Here is a 26,865-nt window from a genome sequence, read left to right as displayed (position 1 = left end):
TGTTGTATATCTCCCTTGGTTTTGTAAACAGGTACCAGTATTATACTGCTTCTCCATTCGTCTGGCATTTGTACAACTTCCATAATTCTATTAAATAGACCTGCTAGCCACCTTGTTCCTGTCTCTCCTAATGCTCTCCATACTTCCCCAGGAATCCTCTGGTCCTACCGCTTTTCCTTTCTTTATTTTTTGAAGCGCTTTAGCCACTTCCTCGTTGGTTATTTTGGTGACCATTCCTGCTACTGTCTCCGTTGACTCTACAGGCTGTCTGTCAAATTCTTAATTTAATAAGCTGTCAAAGTACTTTCTCCATCTCTTTTTGACATCCCTTTCGTGAACCAGTATTTTATTATTTTCATCTCGTATTATGTTTCAATGAAAATGGCTAATTTTCAACCACGAATATCTCAAAAATATTGAGTTTTCAAAAAAAAATTATAAACAGTTTTTGCTTAGAATTAGGTTCTCTAGCGAATTCCATGGTAATTTTAACCAAAAAATTTTCCACCCTCAAGATAAAAGCACACATCGGCATAGGGTAGACTTTGAATTAGGAGATAAGTAGAGGCTAGGCCCAAAAATTTCATTAAAATCCATGCAGTAGGATAGAATTCGGAGGTAATATCCTATTCTTGTTCCCATTGACTGGCGTATATATGGTATTTTCGTTATCAGAATTTTTATTTATTTTCTGCATAACTTACAATTATTTCTTCTTACTATTCCTGATTCCACTGTTATTTTTTATTTATCTTACTAATATATTATTTTATTGACATTGTTTACAGTCGGAAAAATGAAAGAATACCCATGAACGATCACATCAATCACTTATTTTGTATTTGCTGTCTTTTTCTATAAATAACAAACATTTGTTATACGCTGTGAGCTCGTACGTAGAAGGGATATTTACAAATTCGCGAGCGCCAGTAGTGACAAGTCTGTAAACGATTATTGGAAATTTGACGTAAATGTCAAAGTGATTAATTTAAAATTAAAATTAAAAACATTAATTATAAACAATATTAGTTTGTCAAAGCTGTGTTATATATTTTTACCTTAAATACACTTACGTTTTAAATACTGAATTTAAGTTTTTTTAATGTTCCGTAATATCTAATTATAAATTAATATATTAATCTTACCGCCATCTACACGATAATTGTGAAAGTATCCGAAGTAAGAAATTCATATTTTATCAATAGAACGTCAAAATGATTAGCAAAATCTTAAAAAAATCGATTATAATTTAATTACTTTTTTGCGTTGTAAATATTAAGCGATAACAATTAAATAATAAATTTAAAAATTACCAGTAAAAGTTGATTAGTAATCCGCTAGGAGCGACACCAGCGAAGCTCAGAGCGTATAGAAAATGACAGCAAATACAATATAAGTGATTGATGTGATCGTTCTTTCATTTTTCCGACTGTATACTACTAATATTTTTTAATCATAATTAAAATTAATTTACAGGAACTCAATTAGCTGCCAGTGGGGTAGACTACTGGGTAAGCTATTGGGTCAACGTAGAGGAATTCAGGAGCTCCAGCGAATCTTCTAATTCTACTACACCTACATTCATTATTCCATCCATTGAACTGACAACAAATAATTGCCTTTATATATATGGGTTCCTTTTAGGAGCTCTTTTTGTTCTTGCTATGACAAGATCTTTCTTCTTTTATAAACTTGCTATGTGGAGCTCCAAAAAACTGCATGCGACAATTTTTGATAATATTGTCACTGCTACAATGAGATTCTTCGATACCAATCCAGGAGGAAGAATTCTCAACAGGTTTTCTAAAGATATGGGATGTGTTGACGAATTACTACCGAAAGCAATATTGGATTCTTCACAGGTAAGAATTTTGATAATAACAATATGTAATTTAACTCGAAAAAAATAATAATAATAAGGCTAGTAATGCGTATAATAGTAGGGGAGGAAAATATGCTAAATGTGCAGTCACTCGAGCGCTTTGGGGACCTATTGCATTGTGAAGAGTAGGTTCTAAAACCAAAAAAAGTTAAGTAAAGTTTTCCATTTTAGTGGGGAATTTTCATTTTTAATTTAATTTTCCATTTCCAACAATCGTTTTTTCCGATTATAGCGCCATCTATCCATAATTCGAAAAAATGTTTCAAATAAAAGTTACTTATTTTTACGAAAGGAATCTGAATCTGCAATAAAAAATGGGGACTCCTATTTAAAATTTTCAAGTAACCAACCACACCACTTCCGTGGGGGGTCGTGTTTGGTGCCATTCGATATATTTTTCAAACATATTTAATAAGTGTATTTTTCAGTTTTTCGATCTGATGTTCATTTCGCGAAATATCGCGGGATTCGCATTTAAAATTTTAAATTTCCCCCCCCCCCCCCACCCCTCCCCGTGGGCAGTCGTGTTTGGTATCATTCGATAGATTTTTGACAAATATTGAGCACGTATTTTTAGTTTTTAATCTATCATTCATTTCCCGAAATATTCGCTTTTTTCTTGTGAAACTTTGTGACTCACCCATTTCCTTACAACAAATTAACAATATAAAAAAATGCAACAAAAAATACAAAAAAAAAAATAAAAATTTACAAAAAAAATGAACAACCAAAACAGAGTATTATTTAGATAATAATTGTAGAAAATAATGTTAGTTTGTTATGTAATTAGAGTTAGAAATACAGAAAAAATTCCTCTGATCGAAAAATCAAATTTTTTTGTTTTTAAAATAACAAAATGTCTGGCTAATTGGCTCGGCCAAGGCCATCAAATTCACTCAAAATAAAATTCACTCATTTCTTTACGCCCCGCCCAAATCGTCAGATTTTTGAAATGTACACTGTTTTGCATGTACTTAACTTACCTTATCTTAATCTGAGGATTTAGAGTTTTTCTAAGGATAGATTTTTTTTTCGGCCCCCCTTAACGAACTCCCCTGTGTTTAGAGCCAATATATGGTAGAGGTACATCTACAGGGTACCAGGGTTCTACCCATATGATAAGCTGACGCGCTCGAGTTACTGCAAAAATCCCCGCTTGGGCTTCCCTACCATAATGTGCTTAATGTCCGACAAGTATATTATTTGACAAATAATGACATAATTTCAGTCAGTTAAATATGATATATTTCTTGGGCGTTATTTTTCAAAATAACAGCCTAGGGCTAAGGTATTAACCCTTAAGTACTAACATCTTAAAGTAATGGCGTAAACACTAACTAACCGCCTGACAGACGGGTTTAACATTTTAGTGGTAATTTTTGTTTTTGTTAAATATTTTAATGCAAAAAAATATCTCAATTACTTACTGAAAGTATTGATTACCTAAAAAACACAGTAATTAATCTAGTTTTTATGTACTTATTAAAATAAAAAACATTATAACAAGAATGGAAGGATTGTTTGTGTACCTTTTTACTCCTGAAAAAAAGTGTGATAAAAATGAAACAAATTATAGAATCTTAATAAAAATTTATAATCAAGTTAAACAAAGAGTAAGAAAAATGAAAATAGAAAGGTTTTTAAAAAATGTTAAAAACAAAAAAAAACTGACAGGTACTATAGTTAGTACAGTGTAGCAATGGTAGTCAGTGACAACATTTTCATCACAAATTGATTCCACTTCGCTTAGGTCGTCTTCTACCTCATCAAACCATTTCAAAAGAGTTTCCTCAGGGTCTTTATTCCCTTATTTGATGATTTTTGACGAACTGGGGCACATTATGTGTAATGACAAACTGGGCACAAACACTAACACCCCGTCTATTAGACGGAAATCACACTTTGAGCCTAAATATCTTTCGAATAACAACCTGCAGCAAATTGCCGAATTCAATACTACTAAAGAACAATCCAACTTGAAAAGGCATAAACGGGTGACCTTCAAAATTTTCTAGAAAGGGAAATATCCCACTTTCGACAAGCGATGCCGTCTGAGAGACGGGGTGTTAGTACTTAAGGGTTAAATTGAAGTAATTAGTTAAATACTGTCAAGTTGACAAATAACAACCTAAGTAAAACTATGGTTACCGCAATTACGTTACGACATTGTTTATATAGGGATGTTCTCCCTATATAAACAATGGTTACGACTATTGCTAGTAAATGTACTTATTTGAAAACTAATTAATTCAAAATGCATTCAAATGTTTTGCATATAAAGAATATTTCGTCGGACATTAAACGTAGAAGGCACCACGGGTATTATAGATAATAACGCTTTCGGTCAACGTATATCCCTCGGGTCAAAGGCTCACGGGATACACACCATTGACCTTAAGTATTATTATCCTTACCTTGTCGTTAGTACCTGAGGGTCTAGGACGTTTCATCGCCGCCGTTTCGATGCCGCCAGTTCGATGCCGATGCCGGCCGATTCATCGCCAGTCAATTAATCGCTATCTGATATATTTCCGAATTTTCGACGGTTACAATTATTATTTATTTTTAGTATTAATTAGGAATTCTAGGAAATGCGAGATATCACGGCGATGAAATGGACTGGCGATGAACCGGCGGCATCGAAACGTCCCATTCCGGTACCTGAATAACTCTAATAAGATGTGGAAATCCAGGTTTTGCCCTACGAATACGAAATTAATAATTTTCAACATAAACGTAACACCTGCATTACTAGATAGATGGTTGTGAAGAGTGGAAGATGTATGTACCCATAGAACACCAGTTACAAGTTTTTATCAATAGAGCGAAACTTACGATAAATTCTTCGTATATTTTGGCCTAAACGAATCTCGAATGAAAATTTATAGAACCAAGCCAACTAAGAAAATGTCATAAAGCAAATACGGTGAAGAAAATGAAGATGGCTCCGTAGATACCCAGATGATATTGCCCGGACTGCGGTGGATTGGAAACCTCAAGTCAGACGGAAAGTAGGCCGACCAAAAAGGTTGGAAAAGGACAGTAGGTACTGGATAAACGAAAAGAAATGGGAAAATCCTGACTTAAAATCAAAGCACTAGCGAGAAATAGAGTTTGCTGGAGACACTTCGTGGAAGCCCTATGTTCTGTTTAGGAATCTCGGGGTAGTTAACCACCATTTAAGTTTAAGCTATTTTTATTTACACATTTCGATTTTGTAACGTCAAAATTCACGGAAGTGAAAATCGAAACGTCAAAATAACCATATTTTAAATTAGAATTGTGATTAATTCCCAATGAAAATATTTTTAACATTTTAAAATATTTTTGATTTCAGATGCTTTTGTCTATGTGTGGATCTCTCTTACTGATAGTCGTAGTCAATCCTTACTTCTTAATTCTGATTGGCGCCTTGAGTGTAGTTTTTGGTTTTATGAGGCATGTCTACCTAAAATCTTCGAAGAATATTAAGAGGTTAGAAGGAATAAGTACGTATAATTGGTTTTTGTTTAATTTTTTTCATTACTCATTCTGTGTTGTTACCATATTTGCCTGAATGCACTGAAATGCTATCTGGCATTCCAAAAATATACGCTTGTTCAATTGAAACCCAAAGATCAGGTTAGCCTTGGATATAATTTTTATCACTCAACTGACCATTTGTAATGTTAGTTATGTTTGTAAACGTCCTACTCACCAGTTCTTATCGTTTGTATTTGAATGCGATTTTAAGTATCGTGACTTAAAAATAGCGTTTTCTTAAAAATACTTTTCTAATAGACATTACGATGTCAAAATGGAAAAATATAACAGAAGCTACCAGCTCATAAAGGTAGGAGTACCCCAAGACAGTGTTTTGGGACCATTTTTGTACTTATTATACACTGCTGATATACCAACTACTGTGAGCGGCCGTGGGTAATGGCATAAACGCTGGCCTCGTACGCCAGTAGACGTGGGTTCGATCCCTGCCAAAGACAAACCATTTTCATTTCCAATAATGACACGAGCCGTCTCACCGTGCCTCGGAGAGTACGTTAAGCCGTCGGTCCCCCTGGGCTAGTGTACATCGACACTAGTTACTTGAAACAGGGTTAAAAGATGTAATTGGCGCTGGAACTATCCGAAAGGATCTCCCCGGCAAAAATGCCATACGATATTATTATTATTATACCAACTACTAACGAAACAACTATTGCCACGTTTGCCGATGATACAGCAATAATTGCGCATGACCATGATCCAGTAGTGGCCTCTAACAAGCTACAAACACATTTAGATCAATTACAAAATTGGCTCCAAAAATGGAAAATCAAAGTAAACCACGAAAAATCGGCTCACATAACATTTACAAACAGACATGTAAATTGTCCACATGTTACAATAAACCACCAAGTTATCCCAATGAAGACAGAAGTCAAATATTTAGGTATTCATCTTGATCAGAAACTTACATGGAAAGCGCACATTAAAGCTAAAAAACAACAACTCCAATTAAAAACCAGACAAATGAATTGGCTTCTTGGTAGAAGATCAAAATTATCGTATATAATATCAACAAGAGAGAAAATTTTGCCGGCAATATTTTCGACTGGTATGAAAGTTTGTTGCCTGGCAATTTTCGCGAATTAAATTTTGACTTAAATCACGAGACGTCAGTCGAGTGATTTTGTCAAAATTTCATAAGCGAAAATTACCAAAAGGCAACGAAATTGAATGAAACCGGGAGAAAATTTTGCCGGTAAATAATTTTCTATCGAATGATACTCGACAAGACTATTTCACGAGACAATTAATGCACCATATCAACGAAATATAATCTTTATTTATTTGTTATTACCAGACACTTTCGTGACAGATCTGTCATAATTTTGTCGCTGAGAAATCACGTCGCTAAGGAGTTTTGTCAGTAGAAAACGATGCGTTGCTATGCCGTTTTATCAGTTAAAAACAGTCTAGTGAAATAGTCCATAGAAAACAAACTGGCAATATACAAAATAATACTAAAACCTATATGGACCTACGGGATTGAACTATGGGGATGTACGAAACCATAAAACACCAAAATTCTGCAGACATACCAATCAAAAACTTTAAGAATCATTGCAAATGCACCCTGGTATATATTTCAAACCAAGCATGACATGAGGACTTAAAATACCATTCATAAAGGACGTAATAGGACTGCATGCGACCAAACATAGAAAAAGAAGTATTAATCATAACAACGAGCTGATTTCCAAGCTTACCAATCGTCCATTATCAGTTCGGAGACTCAAGAGACAGTGGCCAGAAGACTTGTGTGAGTGACACTTGTGTTAGTGAATACATTGGTGAATAAGGTTGACCGGCACTGGCCGGCAACACCTACAAAACATTACACAATTTATCAGTTTTACTTAATACTCCTTTGTACAGAGTAGATTGTAAATTGGCAAGTTTCAAATAAAAAAAAATCCATCCAAATATAGTCTGCGTGCAGTCATAAAATTTTTTCGGCATAAAGTACCCTTTCTCATACAGTTTACAGTACCTACATACAATGTTGTTCTGAAGCTATTTTCTTGTGGCATATTTCTAATTAACTATTTTTAAAATGGGAAATAAGTCACAATTTTACTAAAAAATGATTTTATTAACGTTTCAACGTCCATCGGATGCTGTTGTCAAAACACAAAAAATATTAGTAAATTAAACAAAAATGTTGTTGCTTAGTAAAAAATTCTGCTAATAATTAATTTAATCTGACTCATTTATATCGGCAATTCAGACATTTATATATTTTAAAGTAGAAGACTTTAAAATGATATTGCCAATATTTATGAGTTACGTTCCTGGGACGACTTTACTGAAAGATAGTTCATTCGATTACATGAAATCAACCCCAACTCAAGAATATCCGCCACAAAAATCATAGCACGTGATCTGTCTTTAAAAAGACAACCACATGCAACGATGACAGTAAAATTCTCGCGTTAGAGATTCCACAGTAAATCACGGGGAAAAACCAGGAAAAAACCTCGCGATACTATCCCGACATCGTAAGTATGAAACTAAATAATTAAATAATTAAATATTAATTTAAATAATAATTGAGAGTAAACTAAAGTAAGACCTAATACTATCCTAATACATCGAATGAACTATCTCTCAGTAAAGTCGTCCCAGGAATGCAACTCATAAATATTGGTAATATAATTTTAAAGTCTTCTACTTTAAAATGTATAATATATGTCTTAGTATAAGAGCTGTGAGACATTTTTGAGTAGGTATTTTAGGCAACCTGAAAATTTTTCAGGTGACTTTTCTATGATAGCCTAATACAAAAATGCCGGTCTGGCTGGAGGGTAGCGGTTATTTTCCCCAAAAATCCCCCCCAAAGTTAAAAAAAGGGCAAAAATTGATATTACAAAAAATACCATTGACGTGACTTTAAAGTAAATTTAAATATTCAAATATAAAGAAAATAAACAGACCAGGCGATTTGAGGGCGATTTTAACTCTGCAAGATACTTGCATGGGCGTCCCAGGATTATTTTCAGGGGATGCATCTGAACTTCACAAGATTTCATCTGAATCTGTACATACTATTAACGAGTATAAAATATACAACTATACATGCATAGCTATGTACACTCCTTCCGGGCAGGGAGGTGCAATTGTTATTTTGACAGGGTATTTTTTAATATTAAAAATAAATATTCTAAAAAAGACAGGTTTTTTTTGGTGAAATTTTCCAACTGCCATGTGATCAAACAAATTACGGGTGCATATAAATGAAAAGCGCTATAGGTAAGCACCAGTGTGAGAAAGAGCGTATACCGATAGCTGTTTGCGTCCTCTGTTCTAACTGAGCGAGTCCGTTCGCTCGGGAAAAATCACGTGACCTAGCGATAACCATGTTGTTTTAACTTTTTCTTAATTAAAGGAAAATAATACGTACTATACAATACAGTGATGAGCAAGCTAATAACCGGCAAAATAGCTCAAAAGGTTGAAAACATAACACATTGCGAAACAAAAAGAGTTTCATCTCTTTTTGTTTCGAGATGTATTATGTTTTCCATCTTTTGAGCTGTTTTGCCGGTTATTAGCGCGCTCATCACTGTAGATTTTGCAAATATGATAGAAAAAAAAACAAATGTATTATTATAAATATATAGGTAGAAAAGTATTAAACTATAGACTAAATTAATTCTGTGTCTTGTACTTCTTCTTCAAACTCCTCATCTGAGCTTAAATATTCATTCTCTTTTTCTTTGTTAGACTCCCCTCAAGACTCAGATTCGTCTTCTACCTAATCTGTAAATAGTTATAATATGTATTTAGAGTTAATTAAAAGATTATTAGTGATTAATTAATTGAGTTGCTACGTATTCTTTCTTTTAAAACCAATACTTAATACTTTTCCTTATATAACCAATCACATCAGGTTTTTTATTTCTTAGTATATGACCAAAGTAGCTCATTTTTTTCCTTCATAGTGTTGAGTATTTCTTGTCTAATTTTCATCTTTCTTAATGTTTCCGCGTTTGTTACGTGTTGTGTACATTATTTTTTTACATTATTCGATAACACCACATCTCAACAATGGCAAGTCTTTCTTCAGATGCGCCCGTGGTTGTGCAGGCTTTGACTCCGTACAAAATGACAGAGAATACGTAGCAAATCAATTAATTAATCAGTAATTAATTTTTAATAAATTCTAAATGCATATTACAACTATCTACAGTTCATGTAGAAGAAGAATCTGAGTCTCGAGGGGAGTCTGACGAAGAAGAAAAGAATGAATATTTAAGCTCAGATGAGGAGTTTGAAGAAGAAGTACAAGATTCGGACACAGAATTTATTTAGTTTATAGTTTTATAATTTTCTACCCATATATTTATAATAATAAATTTGTCATTTCCTATCATATTTGCAAAATCTATTGTATAGTACGTATTATTTTCCTTTAATTAAGGAAAAGTTACTTAAAAAACTATAATATATAACAATTACTCTAACGTTTCGAGGCACAACAACATGGGTATCACCAGGTCACGTGAATTTTCTCGAGCGAATGGACTCACTTCGCTAGAACAGAGGACGCAAACAGCTATCGGTATACGCTCTTTCTCACACTGCTGCTTACCTATAGCGCTTTTCATTTATATGAACCCGTAATTTGTTTGATCACATGGCAGTTGGAAAATTTCACCAAAAAGCTGCCTTTTTTAGAATATTTATTTTTAATATTAAAAAATACCCTGTCAAAATAACAATTGTACCTCCCTGTCCAGAAGGAATATACATAGCTATGCATGTATAGTTGTATATTTTATACTTGTTAATAGTATGTACAGATTCAGATAAAATCTTCTGAAGTTAATATGCATCCCCTGAAAATAATCCTGGGACGCCCATGCAAGTATCTTGCAGAGCTAAAATCGCCATCAAATCGCCTGGCTTGTTTATTTTCCTAATATTTGAATATTTAAATTTACTTTAAAGTCACGTCAATGATATTTTTTGTAATAACAATTTTTACCCTTTTTTTAACTTTGGGGGGGATTTTTGGGGAAAATAACCGCTACCCTCCAGCCAGACCGGCATTTTTGTATTAGGCTATTATGGAAGAGTCACCTGAAAAATTTTCAGCTTGCCTAAAATACCTACTCAAAAATGTCTCACAGCTCTTGGACCATCTGAATTGCCGATATGAATGAGCCAGATGAAATAAATTATTAGAACAATTTTTTAATAAGCAACAACATTTTTGTTTACTTTATTAATATTTTTTGTATTTTGACAACGTTATCCGATTTGGACGTCGAAACGTTAAGAAAATCATTTTTTTAGTAAAATTTTGGCTTATTTTCCATAAAAAATAGTTAATTACCTACATACAATGTACATCAACCCAAACCCGCGTAATGAAACTTGTAACAAGATCCATCAAACAATATGAAGAGAACGTTCGGGGATGCCATTTATCATTTATCTGTCCGATAATGCTGGCATCAGGTTATCAAAGTAGTGAAAGAAAATATATTAAGAACGAAATGAAGGACATTAGAGCAGCCACCTAATAGTTCTGATTTATCTCAATGTAATTTTCACAATTTTGGGCTACTGAAAAAGATGTCGTGGCTGCATACTATTCGCCAACGGACAAAAATCCACAGCTATAAAATGCTTCGCAATGCTTCTAAAAACAGAATGATTTAATCCTGACTTTCTAACATCCCACCTGACAAGACAATGTACGGTGGACGCCTACGCAGAAATGCATAGCACCTTAAGAAGAAGAAAAATATGTTAAATATACCTAATCGTTTTCAGTAGAATGAAGAAGTAAAAAATGCCGTAACAGAATCCTTCGATAACAAGAATTTTTTAATATCGGTTAGAGAAACAATGGGATATGTGTCTTAATTGTGTAAGTAATTGCTTGGAGATATATTTGCCAGTAAAGTTTTTTGACCAGAGATGCGTTTCAATTGAACAAGCTTCGTATTAAGCATTTTGTTAGATAATAATAAAGCTGATTTTGTATTGCATTTTAGTGAGAAGTCCCGTGTTTACCCATTTGAGAGCTACCATTGAAGGTTTGACAACCATAAGAGCTTTTGGAGCCCAAAGTACTCTTATGGACGAGTTTGATCATCACCAAGATTATCATTCAGGTGCATGGTACATGTTTATAGTTTCCAGTAATGCATTTGGATTTTATTTGGACTGTTTCTGTTCTCTTTTTTTGGCAGCACTTACTTTTAGTTTACTATTATTTGGGGAGGGTAAGTTTTTTTAAATTTATATATTATTATGATATTGCTTTATGATATTAAAACAAATAGTTAATTCACTACTAAAATCTTGCACGAATTAGTACAATAGTGTTAAAATTTTAAAGTACAGCACGACCAGATTCACTTTTAGGCCAGGGTAATAAGACAAAAATATACCCTGTTCGTGACACTTCAGCAGCCAGGGTACTGAAGCCTTTTTTCGACAAGTAATACCTATAGGAACAAATTGTAACTATTTCCTGCGTAGGATCTGGCGGCCATTTTTATTTATAAACAATTAACTGTCAAAAAATGACATTTTTCCTTTTTTTTTTTCAAATCAATGGAAAACAGTAAAACTTATGAGTTTTTTAGTACAAATATCTTTGAGATTATGGAAAAAGCTTTAAAATGACATATTACAAAGTTTGATATACTCATTTATTGTTAATATAATTGCGAAAAAAGGTCGGGATTGCAAAAAAAAATATTTTCGCAATAACTGTTGTAAAAATTAGTGTACTGGTTTGAAATTTTTGTCAAATGAGGGTTCTTTGGTGCTTAATATGTGATAAAAATTTCAAAGCGATTCATTCCATTGTTTAAATTTTATTCGAATTTTTTATCTCAGAGAGCATTTTTTTTGCAATAGTATAAGTCAGAAAAAAATGATGTTAGAACCATTCCACAGGTGTCAAATGGAAGAGCATGAGCTATATTTTCAACTTGGTTTAAAAAAAGCGAATAAAAAATGCATTTATTAGTAATAAATAATTATGCAAAAGTATCGTAAATCTTTCCTTATAAATTTTTTGGATAACTTTTTCCAAAAAAATGAACTTTTTTACCCTGTTTTAAGTCCACAACTACCAAGTAACTTTATTTATATCATAATTGATTAAAAATTGTAATAAATATGTATAATTTCTTATATACCAAAATAAAAAATTGATAAGGAAAGATTTATGATACTTTTGCATAATTATTTATTACTAATAAATACATGTTTTATTCGCTTTTTTTAAACTAAGTTGAAAATATAGCTCATATTCTTTCAATCGACACCTGTGGAATGGTTCTAACGTCATTTTTTTCTGACTTATGTTATTGCAAAAAAAATGCTCTCTGGGATAAACAATTTGAATAAAATTTAAACAATTGAATGAATCGCTTTGAAATTTTTATTTTTATCACATATTAAGCACCAAAGAACCCTTATATGACAAAAATTTTAAAGCTGTATACTAATTTTTACAATAGATATTGCAAAATTAATTTTTTTTGCAATTCCGACCTTTTTTCGCAATTATATTAACAATAAATGAGTATATCAAACTTTGTAATACGTCATTTTAAAGCTTTTTCCATAATCTCAAAGATATTTGTACTAAGAAAACCATAAGTTTCACTGTTTTCCATTGATTTGAAAAAAAAAAGGGAAAAATGCCATTTTTGACACTTAATTGTTTATAAATAAAAATGGCCGCCAGATCCTAAGCAGGAAATAGTTACAATTGGCTCTCAAATACCTATAGTATTACCTGTTGAAAAAACGCTTCAGTTTCCTGGCTGCTCGAGTGTCACGGGAAAAACCTTATTACCCTGGACTATTTGTATTATTTGAGATTTGGATGAACATTGTTGTTGACGTTCGGCTTTTCTACATTTTCTGAATGTTGTTTCGGTACCGTGTAGGTATTTTACTTGGCGAGACATTATCAAAATAAAATTTAAATAATTTGAAAAACCGAATGTCAACACCAGTTCGCCTCCAAATCTCAAATACAAAGTGAAACTGGTTGTGAAAATTCTTTATACAAGGTGTATATTTATTAAAATCACTTCAAAGGGCTACATCAAAATCACAGAACGTTTTCGATCTAAAAACATCATCATCGGTGCTGATACAGGATTATCACATGCTGAGCCAACAAAAATACGTGGGTAAATACGTTTAAATGTTTTAAAATGATGATAGATTTACATTATTTAGTCCAGAAAGCCACTGCGCATCCGCTAGGAAAAATATTCTGATTTGGATTTTTTGCACAATCTTACTCAAAAAGGACTCCTTTTAACAAATTTGCATGTTGCCAGGACCAAAAGGTGGTCAAAAATTTTTTAAACGTTTTTTTTTTTGTTTTTTTCCTAAAATTATTTTTTAGGATTTTTTGGATCATTCCAAACAGAAAAGGTCTTTAGTGACTTTTCTCTAAAAATGATAGTTTTTGACATATAAGCGATTAAAAATTGAAAAATTGCGAAATCGGCCATTTTTAACCCCCAAAAACTATGTGAAAAACTAAAAATTTGAATGTTGCCAAGGTAGGTAGATATTCTTTAAAGATCGATTGATGAAATCCCGAAGAGTTTTTTGCAATACACTATTCAAAACTCCTTTGTTTTTTAATTGCTAATCAAGCGTGCGCGACACTATTTTCCACCGACAGTATGGTGCAAATGAAATGAATAAATTCGTTAGTTCGTAAACCGGTGACTTTAAGGAAAAATCCCCAAATGGGTCGATTTTTATTTATAAGTTGTGATATTGCGGCATATATGGTATATTAGTGACGTCATCCATCTGGACGCGATGACTTAATCGATGATTTTTTAAATGAGAATAGGGGTCGTGTGCTAGCTCATTTGAAAGGTTCTTCAATTCTCTATTCAGTAATATAAACATTTACATAATTATTTATACAGGGTGTCCAAAAATTGATTAAATTAAATTATTTGACAAAAGAAGAAGTAGAAGGACACCCTGTACAAATAATTATGTAAATGTTTACATTACTGAATAGAGAATTGAAGAACCTTTCAAATGAGCTACCACACGACCCCTATTCTCATTTAAAAAAATTATCGATTACGTCATCACGCCCAGAGGGATGACGTCACTAGTATATCATATATGCCACAATATCATAACTTAAAAATAAAAATCGACCTGTTTCGGAATTTTTCGTTAAAGTCGCCGGTTTACGAAATAACGAATTTATTCCTTTCATTTTCACCATACTGTCGGTGCAAAATAGTGTCGCGCACGCTTGATTAGCAATTAAAAAACAAAGGAGTTTTGAATATTGTATTGCAAAAAACTCTTCTGGATTTCATCAATCGATCTTTAAAGAATATCTACTTACCTTGGTAATATTTAAATTTTCAGTTTTTCACATAGTTATTGAGAGTTAAAAATGGCCGATTTCGCAATTTTTCAATTTTTAATCGCTTATATGTCAAAAACTATCATTTTTAGAGAAAAGTCACTAAAGACCTTTTCTGTTTGGAATGACCCAAAAAACCTAAAAAAACTTTTTTCCATGCAAAAAAAAATAATTTTCGGAAAAAAACAAAAAAAAAACGTTTAAAAAATTTTTGACCAACTTTTGGTCCTGGCAACATGCAAATTTGTTAAAAGGAGTCCTTTTTGAGTAAGATTGTGCAAACAATTCGAATCAGAATATTTTTTCTAGCAGATGCGCAGTGGCTTTCTGGACTAATTACGTATAACTTAAAGCGATAAATTAAATTGTCCTAGATATGGCCTAAAAGGCATCGCATGACTCTCCACACGACACGTGGGTTGCTGATCTGAAGGATATTTCCTCACATTACGGACGATGGTTAACAACTGCTAGATTTGTATCAGAACTGATGATGGTATTTTTTGATCAGAAACGTCCTGTGATTTTAATAAATATACACCTTTTATAAAGGATTTTTAATAACGTTTTTCGTGATTAATGGTATACAGCCAGCTACAGGAATTTTTCCTCGTGGATTTTTTAAGGTACTATGGTTGTTTTTAAACCAAGAGGAGTGATTCAAATTTACCGAGTTGTAATGCTTGTTTGTCATTGGTCCAATCGCAGGCAAGTTTACTCCACTGTTATACAATTTTGACACTAATGACATTTATCAAATTTTGACAATCTTGGCATTTCATAGGTTAATTAAATTATATCGACGATTTTTTGTGTTATTCCTTTAATTTTTAGATTTTTAGTCTGCTTTTATATAAAAAGCAGTTGTTTTTAGAACTCTCTTGCGACGTATTAATATAATATAATACTTATGGATTATCGTTGAGGGCCGACATGATTAACCAAAAAAAAGATGTATTTGGTTATTTTTCTAGTGACTTTCTTGCGTGTGAATCTGTCTTTTTAGTTCACTCCTCTTGGTAAAAAAATAAACTATAGTACCTACACTTTAGAAGACCAAAAATAATCATTTTTTTCAAGAATTTTTTTCTCAGAACCCTCATTAAAAATGAATATAAAAGTTTTTACATGTTAATATCTAACTCTTAGAGAGTACAAAAAAATATCTTTTTTCATTTATGCACGTACACTAATATTGTAGAGGGCGCAAATGTCCAGACCTCGAAAAATGATGGCGGACAGTTAATCTCAGGACTGGGATATCTGAAACCAAAAATCGTACTGCATTTGAAAAAGGAAGGTTTCTTACGTGACAATTTACCACAATTTGACCAAAAAATAAAAAATAAATAATTTTTGACCATGAAAAACTGAAGAAAAATGGGCGATTTTTTCACAAACATTTTTCAAGTTCCCGTAAAATCTTTCATTTTGCGGAATTTTTCACTAACGGTGGTAAATTGTCACGTAAGAAACTTCCTTTTTCCAATGCCGTACGAATTTTTTATTTCAGAGATCCCAATCCTGAGATTAACTGTCCGCCATCGGAACTACTTTTTTCGAGGCCTCGAATTTGGCGCCCTCTACAATATTAGTGTACATGCATAAATGAAAAAGGATATATTTTTTGTATTCTCTAAGAGTTAGATATTAATATGTAAAAAGTTTTATGTTCATTTTTAATAAAGGTTCTGAGAAAAATAATCTTGAAAAAATGCATTTTTGGTCTTCTAAAGTGTACTAGTGCCTTAAATAATTTTATTTAGAGAGACCAACTGTGGTGTTGTAGCCTAACCGATTCTTTCAAAAAAATATTGTATAAATTGTTCTTTCGCCCTTTTTTATTGATTAATGAACAGTTACATTATAACCAAGGACAGGTTGAATATCTAAGATGGTGTCTATACTCGACTACTATCAACACATAACTAATAATCGTATAATACCTAATCGTAAAACCGAAAGTTCACAATATTTTCAGGTAACATATATGTATGTAAGAACAGTATAATATTTTATAAAATTTATTTTTTATTTTTACCATCTTTGCAGCCTTTAATCTGAAGGGAGGTCAAGTAGGTCTGGCCATCACTCAAGCAACAGCATTAACAAGTTTACTACAATGGGGTATGCGTCAATCTGCCGAGGTAACCAATCAACTTATGAGCGTGGAAAGGGTATTGGAGTACCAAAATTTGGAAAAAGAACCACAACCGGTCGTACCTCAAAAACCAGCAAAAGAATGGCCTCAGAAAGGAGAAATCACTTTTAAAGATACTTGTTTAAAATACTTTGAGGGTGGACCATTGGTTTTGAAACATCTTGATCTTAAAATTCAACCAAAGGAAAAGGTAAATAAAAAATTGTTATTTCATTAGCACTTATTTCAGCATTTTCATAAAATCCAATGAAAATTGCCAAATATATAGGTGGACTCTTTTGAATGTTATCTAATAAAATAAAGTATTGCATTATTACCGAAGGCCGAAAGTCCCTTAGAATAACCAAAAAGTTTTTTTTTGAATGAGATATTCGAAATTAAAAGTCACACTAAATGTTCTCTTTTTTTTCACTCCTGTAGCTTATTAAAATAAACAATATAGAAGTTTTCAAGGACTTTCGGCCCTCTGTAATAACGTAATCTTTCATTCTGCGTTTAAATTTTTCAAAAATACTTATTAGTTTTCTCAGGATTGGAAAAAAATTATTACATTTAAAACACATTGAAGATGTTGACAGGAGAAATTTTGCGCCTAGGCCACTAAAGGCAAATATAAATTTGTTTATTTATGTATGAAAAGGCGCGAAATTGTGTTTTCCCGGGCCGCTTAACACCCTAGAACCAGGCTCATCTGTAATACTAATAGCTTTAACCTTTTCACTGCGGGACCCGGACATATACGTAAAATAATTTCGTGTCCGTACAACGGGAACCGGCTAAATACGTCTAACGTTTTTCGGCATTTGCTGCGGCAACCGTATGAATCAGATGAAGAGTGCAAGGGAAAAACAAGGAATGTCACTTTTTCATTAATTTTGAGGTTTCTCGCCATGGGGTAGCAAAAACTGAGTACTATCGACTAGGCTATCGATTTAGGACAATACACAGAAATATCAGTCAATATAAATTTTCTAATAATTTGTATCCAGGCGAAGGACCAGGATTGTCCGCACGCCACTGAACAAAAATAAGGAACGTTAACAGTTTTTTGGTGCATTATTAAATTAATAAGGTAATACCTATAGATTCATATTATATTAAGATTATAGAATGAGAATTGCTAGAATGCTGCTAAGAATCTCCTAAGTAGTTTTTAGATATCATAAGAATTAAACCTTTATTGGTGTTTATCTCAATATGTATAAAATGTGACATTCCTTGTTTTTCCCCTGTACTCTTCAGATATTGTTTACGTATTGTAAGTTGCCTATAGAAGAGAGTTAGGCATAATATATCATTTACAATACATTTAAATTTTTTATACTTTACTGCGGGAGCCGTAGAAATCCGCACCTTTGTACACAGGCACGTACTGGAGGATTTACTTGTAAAATCTTAGGATTCCCATTCGTCGTATTTATGTAGGATAGTGTTTATCAGCTTATTTCATTTTTGTTTAAGAAGTCAATTGTGTGAATTACAGCTGCTGATAAACCTATTATTTATTGACTTTGAAAAAAGTACAAGAGCGTTATGACTGGTAATTTGATAAATAATCTAATAAAAATAATATGTAACAGTAAATAATCTGAGATTTTGCGCTGCATTTTCAAGATTTTGTGTGTGTAGCATTTACCATAAAAATTATTGCAAATCCCAGATAGCACAAGTACGTTTTATGGACATCCAATGGACGTACATCTGTGTACATTGGAACGTCCAATGGACGTCCCGCTAAGGTACAATGGACATCCGATGGACGTCCAACGAATGTCCAGAGTTCACAAAATTGGACGTCCATAGAACGTCCGCTACAAACGTACATTGTACGTTGTATTGAAGCTTTCAGTGTACACCTTATATAGACATTTGTAGGCCACTTTTCAGAAAGCAATCTAGTATCCATAATTTTGTGAATACATAGCAAAAAGCCTTTATAGGAAATAGTTCCTTATAATACTAAACTTATTCTTAAAAATATTACACAAAAGACCTTTTTTATTTCTCTTTACTATAACTTCATTATAATATATACTTTATTATAGGAACTAGGAACTTCATTAATGCACGACTGCACCCGCACGATAAACAGAAAACACAAATATATCACAGGATGTATTTTCATAAAGACGAGATTCAGATAATGACGCCTTAGGAAGCATGCACATTAAAAGAGGTTTAATCTCTGTTCTGTTTCTGTTCCAAACTAATTTTAGAGTCAGTACCGTTGTTGTATATTACAAGCAGGTTTGCCATTCTGTGAATTATCATAAACAAACCCTCCTTCAGTATTCCACAACAATTAACAGCGATAATCCCCTAACAGTACCTGCCTAATACTACCTTTCACGACCGATAGCGCAAAGAGCGACAACGTTGTCAAGAAGATTCTCATTTAGTTTGTATTGGGACTTAATATAATAGTCGCGTTTTGTGTAAAATATCCATGGACCACAAATGGATGTCCAATGTACGTTGAAATCAAACGTCCAATGGACGTCCCGTAATGTACGTACATAGTACGTCCAGTTTTGGTCCATGGACGTTTGGACTTTAAATGTACGTTATATGGACGTACATCGGACGTTGTGTGCTATATGGGATGAGGGCCGAAAACTGCAGGACATATATCCGGTTTTGCCAGTCCTAATAAAAGTCAGAAAAATCTTCAAAAAACAAAATGTTGAAACTGTTGAAAAAGGTCTGTTACGTGGACGAATTTTTAATTTTCAATAATCTAACAGCAACAAATTAACAGTTTTTTACAAAATTGCAAATACAGTCCTGAATACACTGTATTAATACACTGCGCGAACCGTATTCATACGCCATAGTACTACATCGACTGACTGCGGCAACCGGATTGATCAGCACAGGCATGAAACAGCCGTACCAGAGACCATACTTAGTTCAGAGAAATAAGGAAAAAAATATCGTGTTGGTGACACATCCCCCTCCAGGCTGAAACCAAATTTTTCGAGTAATATGGTCATCTAGAATAATAACCTATATGTTTCCTGCAGCCGATTTTGATGATATACATAGTTATAAACAAATGAAGATCAAAAACGGTAAATTTTCGCTTTTTTCGTCTCTTACTAAAAAATTGGGCATTTTAAACAAATTTGAGAGTAATACACTCATAAACCGTATAAAAAACTTCAATATGGCGTTCGCTGAATATGTCTATCCTTATTGGTTACTTAGAAAATTGCCAAATAAATAATAAATTTTGAGTTTTTATAAATATTCATAACTTATGTAAAAATTCACTTAGAACCTTCTTATTACATGGAATGCTGAGACTTATGGTGCTTAAATTACACCCTAAATTCCAAAGCAATTGGTCAAATAGTTTAAAAGTTATTTAATTTGTTTATCCAAAATTAATTTTTTTTGCAACACTGTAAGTCAGAAAATGATGAAGTTACAGTAATATTTTGGATAGTTTATGAAAGAAGAAAATTTACAGTATTAATTTAATTTAAAAAAAAAATGACAAAAAATAATTATAGATATTGCAAAATAATTTTGCAAAAACATGTGAATTAAAAAAATGGGGGGGCTAACTTTGTCCCTAAATGTCCTAGAACAGTTGTTTTTCTTTCTAAATGTGTATAAAAATTCAGTCTTTCTAAATATGAAAAAATAATTTTTCTACGGGTAACGGTTAAAAAGTTATTCTAATTGTTTATAAGTAAGCAAAAAATGGACATGTTTTTGCAAAATAATTTTACACTGTTTAAAATTATTTTTTGTCATTTATTTTTAATTAAGGTAAAAGTATAAATGTTCTTCTTTCATAAACTGTCCGAAGTATTATTGTAACCTCATAATTTTCTGACTTATAGTGTTGCAAAAAAAATTAATTTGGGAAAAATAAATTAAATAACTTTTAAACTATTTGACCAATTGCTTTGAAATTTAAAATATAATTTAAGTACAAGAAGTCTCGGCATTCCGCGTAATAAGAAGATTCTAAGTTAATTTTTACCTAAGTTACGAATATTTATAAAAACTCAATATTTATGGTTTATTTTGCAATTTTCTAAGCAACCAATAAGGTTGGACATATTCAGCGAATGCTATATTGAAGTTTTTTATACGATTTATGAGTTTCTTACTCTCAAATTTGTTTAAAGTGCTTAACTTTTTGGTAATAGACGAAAAAAAGCGATAATTTACCGTTTTTCGATCTTCATTTGTTTATAACTATGTATATCATCAAAATCGGCTGCAGGAAACATATAGGTTAATAAAATAGATGTCCATACTACTCAAAAAATTTGGTTTCGGGCTGGAGGGGGACGTGTCACGAGAAAAACCTTATTTCTCTGGACTCACTACTTTTATAACTAGCCGCAGTGAAAAGGTTAAATCCATAAGAATATGTGCCCAATTAATCCATCACCTACATTAATGTATTTGGTTTGTTTTAGGTTGGAGTTGTTGGCAGAACCGGTGCAGGAAAATCTTCCTTAATTCAGGCACTCTTTAGACTAGCCCCAATTGAAGGTTCAATTAAAATCGATGACATCGACACCAAAGACATTAGCCTCAATGATCTCCGTTTAAAAATCTCGATTATTCCCCAAGACCCAGTGCTATTTTCAGGAACTTTAAGATACAACTTGGACCCATTCGAAGAATATTCAGACGAAGTTTTGTATAAAGCTATACAAGACGTAGAACTAAAAGATCCTGCTAATGTTATTAACCGATTGGAAAATAGAGTCATGGATAGAGGTTCCAATTACAGTGTTGGACAGAGACAGTTGATTTGCTTGGCAAGAGCTATTCTTAAAAATAACAAAGTTCTTATGTTGGATGAAGCTACGGCTAATGTAGATCCACAGTACGTATTGGCTGACATTTAATATGCTTTAAGATTCTTAGCTTATCTCCGATTGTCTCCTACCGGTCCTGTATTCGCTCATATACATATTATCTCTTTATTTCTCTCATCTCATTATTGAATGACCAAGATCAATAACTTGTTAAATAAATTTTATAAATTAAGTAAGAAGCTAAATTTATTTTATTATGGTTTAATTGCTTCAGTTTCACACGTCCAGTAGACTTGCTTTTGTAGTTGGATCGTTCAATAGGGAACTTTGTAGTAACATCTTACGACGTTTAAAGCTTTTAATTCCAATTGTTTTTTCTTTTCATTCTGTTAAATTCTTGAGATTTACTATCGAAAGTATTTAAATTTTGTTGACATGCTTTTATTTAAAAGCACTGCATTTATTAATTTGTTTACTATATCTGTTAAAGTATATTTAATACGATAAGGGTTTAAAAATCATACTATAGAAATAAAATGCAGAGCAAACTCTGCTTGAGTACCGTTTGATAATTAGGACTATATCCTTAAAATAATAAAAAAGTTACTTCTTCTTCTTAAGGTGCCGAGACTGCTTGTCGATCGTTGGCTCTCATGTTGCCCAACATATTAACAATCACTGTCTTAATTATAGCCGCATGAAATAGTTCAGTGCTAGTTTTCCCAAACCATTGGCGTAGATTTTTAAGCCAAGAAGTTGTGCGGCGGGCATCTAAACATTCCGTATATGTATTTGGAACCTAGGAGTTTTCTATTGGTTCGTTGCAGCACGCGGTCATATTTTAAAAATGACCTTTTATAAAGGACTTTATTCGTTTTTTTGTATTATATGGTATACAGCCAACTACAGGAAAACCATTTTCCCTATCGATCTTTAATAATACAGTAACAATAATTTTTCTATTCTCATACTATAGGCTCTGAGCTTCGCTGGTGGAGCTCCTGGCGGATTACTAATTCAACTTTCACCGGTAATTTTTAAATTTATTATTTAATTGTTATCGCTTAATATTTACAACGCAAAAAATTAATTAAATTGTACTCGATTTTTTTAAGATTTTTCTAATCATTTTGACGTTCTATTGATAAAATATGAATTTCTTACTTCGGATACTTTCACAATTATCGTGTAGATGGCGCTAAGATTACCGTTTATTTCAATCAACGATATTACGGAACATTAAAAAAACTTAAATTCAGTATTTAAAACGTAAGTATATTTAAGGTAAAAATATATACCACAGCTTTGACCAACTAATATTTTTATAATTAATGTTTTTACTTTTAATTTTAAATTAATCACTTTGACATTTATGTCAAATTTCCGGTAAACGTTTACAGACTTGCCACTACTGGCGCTCGCGAATTTGTAAATATCCCCTCTACGTACGAGCTCATAGCGTATAATATATCAATTATGATGTCACTACCTGTATCATAATGATACAGATTTTCAATAAGATACAATTTTTTAACCAATATAATCGCGATATGATATTCGCGATAAAGGTGGCACACGCGCAGTTACCAATGGCGAGTCAAATATATACGCTTTGACAGTTCTCAATATGTAAACAAACTGTCACTGACAAACAGACTGACAAACTACTTAATTTGTTTGCGTTACAAAATTAATAAATTTGAATATTTTTTATTGTGAACGATCATAGAAAAAATCGTGTATACAACTTGCATTTAATTATAATTATGAAGCTCGTATTCTATACGAAACTATATCGCCGCTAGGCGGCTCGTTTCGTATAGAATACGAGCTTCATAATGACCATCATTAAATGTTCGTTGCATAATATACTATTAAAAACCAGTCTCATTTTAACTGGCTTTAATAAAAATCGTCTTTTTGTTCTACGAATATTTAAGATACCGTATATGAATTTCGCACCAAATAACATTCCAAATACTATAGTTGTTTTATTTTTATTTCATTAAACAGTAACAAGTATTTTAAAATCAATCTACTTTTAAGAGACTCTAATAAAAACTTATATTTTTCGGTGTACGAATATTTAACATTCCGTATATGAATTTGGAACCGAATAACATTCCGTATATGCTTTTGGAACCTCGCCGCCTATTGGTTAAAATATGACCGCGTGCTGCAACGAACCAATAGAAAACTCCTAGGTTCCAAATACATTTACGGAATGTTTAGATGCGTACGGCGGCCCACACTTCTTTTTCCCATTATTTTACCTTGTATGACAAGGTGAAGTATAAAAGTTACACAATAATTAAAATCAAAAGGTTCAGCTATGTCTATTCCTGGTTCTTACTTATGTACCACAGATATGTATTTTCGCAAAGAGTTGTGTAGTTGAATTAATTCCCTTTAATCCCTCCCAGTGTTCGATTTTTACTTATCGTACTGAAGCACTCGTTATATTTCGGATTTATTTATAGTGGTTGCATGTCTGTTGTGTTTGTTGCGTTCTGTATTGTAAAATTTTTAAATTTTTTCCATGGGGTTTTCTTTTTTTATGTGTTATTTTTTTTTATTATAATGTGTTATGTGTTATGTGTTATTGTGTTAGTTAGTGTTCGTTACTTTTCTCTTTGTGAATGCTTCTGTTGATGGTTGTCTATTCCTAAATTCTTATTTTATTACAGGACTGACGCTTTAATCCAGAAAACTATCAGAAGAAAGTTCTCAGATTGCACTGTGATAACCGTCGCACATAGACTGAACACAATCATGGACTCTGATAAAGTATTAGTTATGGACGCTGGACAAATATCTGAATTTGATCACCCTCACTTACTCCTTCAAAATAAAAACGGAGTTTTTTACAGTATGGTTGCTGAAACTGGTAGAACAACAGCTGAACAGCTAAGAAAAATTGCTTCAGATAGTTATCAAAAACTAAATGCATTACCAGAGTAAAAATTACTAAATCAAAGAGTACAAAAACAATTAGATTGTTAAAAATTTTGTTGCCATTAAGTATGTTACATTGATTTATTTTAACGTTAATTATATTAAGGTTAATTAATTTTAAACTCTAGTCTTATATTTTACTCAATGCGATAACTGCTAACTAAGGCGCATATCTTATGTTCAAGATTACCATTTTACAAATTTTTTTATTAGGTTCTATGTGCCGATATATTGAGTTTAATGAATTCGTTAATACCTTAGGGCCGGTTGTTCGAACGCTAATCAACAATGATTATTATCAAATATTTAATTACTGTCACCAAAACTGTCAATGTCAACTTTGTTTGGGTTGCTAAAAACATAATTAATTATAATTATGAGATTTATTATTAATTATGTTAATAACTATTGTTATATTAATTGATTATAGACTCCACAGACTTTTTAACAACCCAAACAAAGTTGACATTGACAGTAATTAATTATTTGATAATGATCATTGTTGATTAGCGTTCGAACAACCGGCCCTAATAAATGTCTGGACAATGCACTGACTTGTATGTCAACATGTCAAAATGTGCCACTCTCAAACAAAACTGAAGAGTATAATATGATGAACTTCAATTTAAGTAAAGATATTTGAAAACGGGTGGCACTATATAAAATGGAAAAAAATGATACATAATAAATATTTATTTTTAATTACAACGAATTTTTATTACATAATCAACAATCAAATTACAATACTATTTATTGAAAATAAGTTTAGTAAATTTTGGACATTGTCAAAATACATAGCCGTTATGTTGTTTTGCTTCAATACATTTTTAACCATTTGAATTAGCTGGTTTTTAAGTTGCGGCGTTAGAGGAAATTTCTTTGACAACTTACCGTCTTGTAACATTTCAATTATATTTTCGAGTTTTCTAATTATTTCAGATCCATTTTCCTATAAATATTATCCGATATTAATAATGTTAAAAAAATCAACAGCAAATCTTGCATGGAACTGACCCAGAATGAGTGGCTAAAAACTAACCCATCAAAATATAAAACCTAATATAAATTTATATATCCATTGATTTTGTTATTAGTCGGAGAGATAGAAGCGGATTTTGTGCGTGATAAGTAATATGGAAAAACTATACAGGGATATGTTGAAATAGTTGTGTACATGACTTTCACCCACGGCCGGAAACCAGAGTGGGGGCCGAGGGTAATTATAAGGGGTCAAAGTCGCGGTTTTTATTATTTTTTTTTGTGACGCTCATGATCTAGATAGTGCACCAAAAATTGGGAATAAGTAGGTCATGATGTAACTAAGTAAAATCTCTAGGGGCGGAACGCTGCGTGGCCGACAAAGGAATGGGGGTAGGGGTGAATTTAAAAAATATAAAGGGTTTTTTGTGACGTTCGTGATTGAGATAGCGAACCAAAATTTGGGAATAAGTAGACCATGACATTACTAAGTAAAATCCCCAGAGCCGGAAACCAGAGTGGGGGACGAGGGTAGTTATAAGGGTCAAAGTCGCCGTTTTTATTATTTTTTTTTGTGACGCTGATGATCGAGATAGTGCACCAAAATTTGGGAATAAGTAGATCATGACGTAACTAAGTAAAATCTCCAGGGGTGGCACGCTGCGTGGCCGACAAAGGGGTGGGGCAGGGGTGAATACAAGAAATATAAGGGTTTTTTGCGACGTTTTTGATTGAGAGAGTGCACCAAAATTTGGGAATAAGTAGACCGTGACATAACTAAGTAAAATCCTCAGAGCTGGAAACCAGAGTGGGGGACGAGGGTAGTTATAAGCGGTCAAATTCGCCGTTTTTATTATTTTTTTTGTGACGCTCATGATCGAGGTTGTGCACCAAAATTTGGGAATAATTAGGTCATGAGGTAACTAAGTACAATCTCCAGGGATGGAACGCTACGTGGCCGATAAAGGGGTGGGAGTAATTGTGAATATAAAAAATATAAGGGGTTTTTTGCGACGTGCTAGATTGAGATAGTGCACCAAAATTTGGAAATAAGTAGACCATGACTTAGCTAAATAAAATTCCCAGAACCAGAAACCAGAGTTGGGGATGAGGGTAGTTTTAAGGGGTCAAAGTCGCAGTGTGTATTATTTTTTTTGTGACCCGG

The 26,865-nt window shown here is 32.6% G+C and overlaps 2 protein-coding genes across 6 annotated transcripts in view; one reads left to right on the top strand and one right to left on the bottom strand.

Moving 5' to 3' along the window:
* LOC114329889 (ATP-binding cassette sub-family C member 4) overlaps nt 1–25,430 on the top strand; it is a 135,088-nt gene extending 109,658 nt beyond the window's left edge. For all 5 annotated transcript variants that reach the window (XM_028279150.2, XM_050655873.1, XM_028279147.2 and 2 more), the window contains exons 12-17: nt 1,477–1,862; nt 5,220–5,370; nt 11,431–11,661; nt 16,872–17,170; nt 21,420–21,835; nt 24,455–25,430. In XM_028279150.2, coding sequence (XP_028134951.1) covers nt 1,477–1,862; nt 5,220–5,370; nt 11,431–11,661; nt 16,872–17,170; nt 21,420–21,835; nt 24,455–24,728 — 1,757 coding nt within the window. In that variant the 3' untranslated portion in view covers nt 24,729–25,430. The remainder of the gene's footprint in view (nt 1–1,476; nt 1,863–5,219; nt 5,371–11,430; nt 11,662–16,871; nt 17,171–21,419; nt 21,836–24,454) is intronic.
* LOC114329890 (uncharacterized) overlaps nt 25,398–26,865 on the bottom strand; it is a 40,555-nt gene continuing 39,087 nt past the window's right edge. The window contains exon 6 of the mRNA XM_028279152.2: nt 25,398–25,671. Coding sequence (XP_028134953.1) covers nt 25,456–25,671 — 216 coding nt within the window. The 3' untranslated portion in view covers nt 25,398–25,455. The remainder of the gene's footprint in view (nt 25,672–26,865) is intronic.

The sequence above is a fragment of the Diabrotica virgifera genome, chromosome 7 (genome assembly GCF_917563875.1).
Source record: "Diabrotica virgifera virgifera chromosome 7, PGI_DIABVI_V3a".
Classification (NCBI taxonomy): domain Eukaryota; kingdom Metazoa; phylum Arthropoda; class Insecta; order Coleoptera; family Chrysomelidae; genus Diabrotica; species Diabrotica virgifera.
Note: the sequence above shows the minus strand (reverse complement) of the source record. Positions and strands in the feature narration are given on the sequence as shown.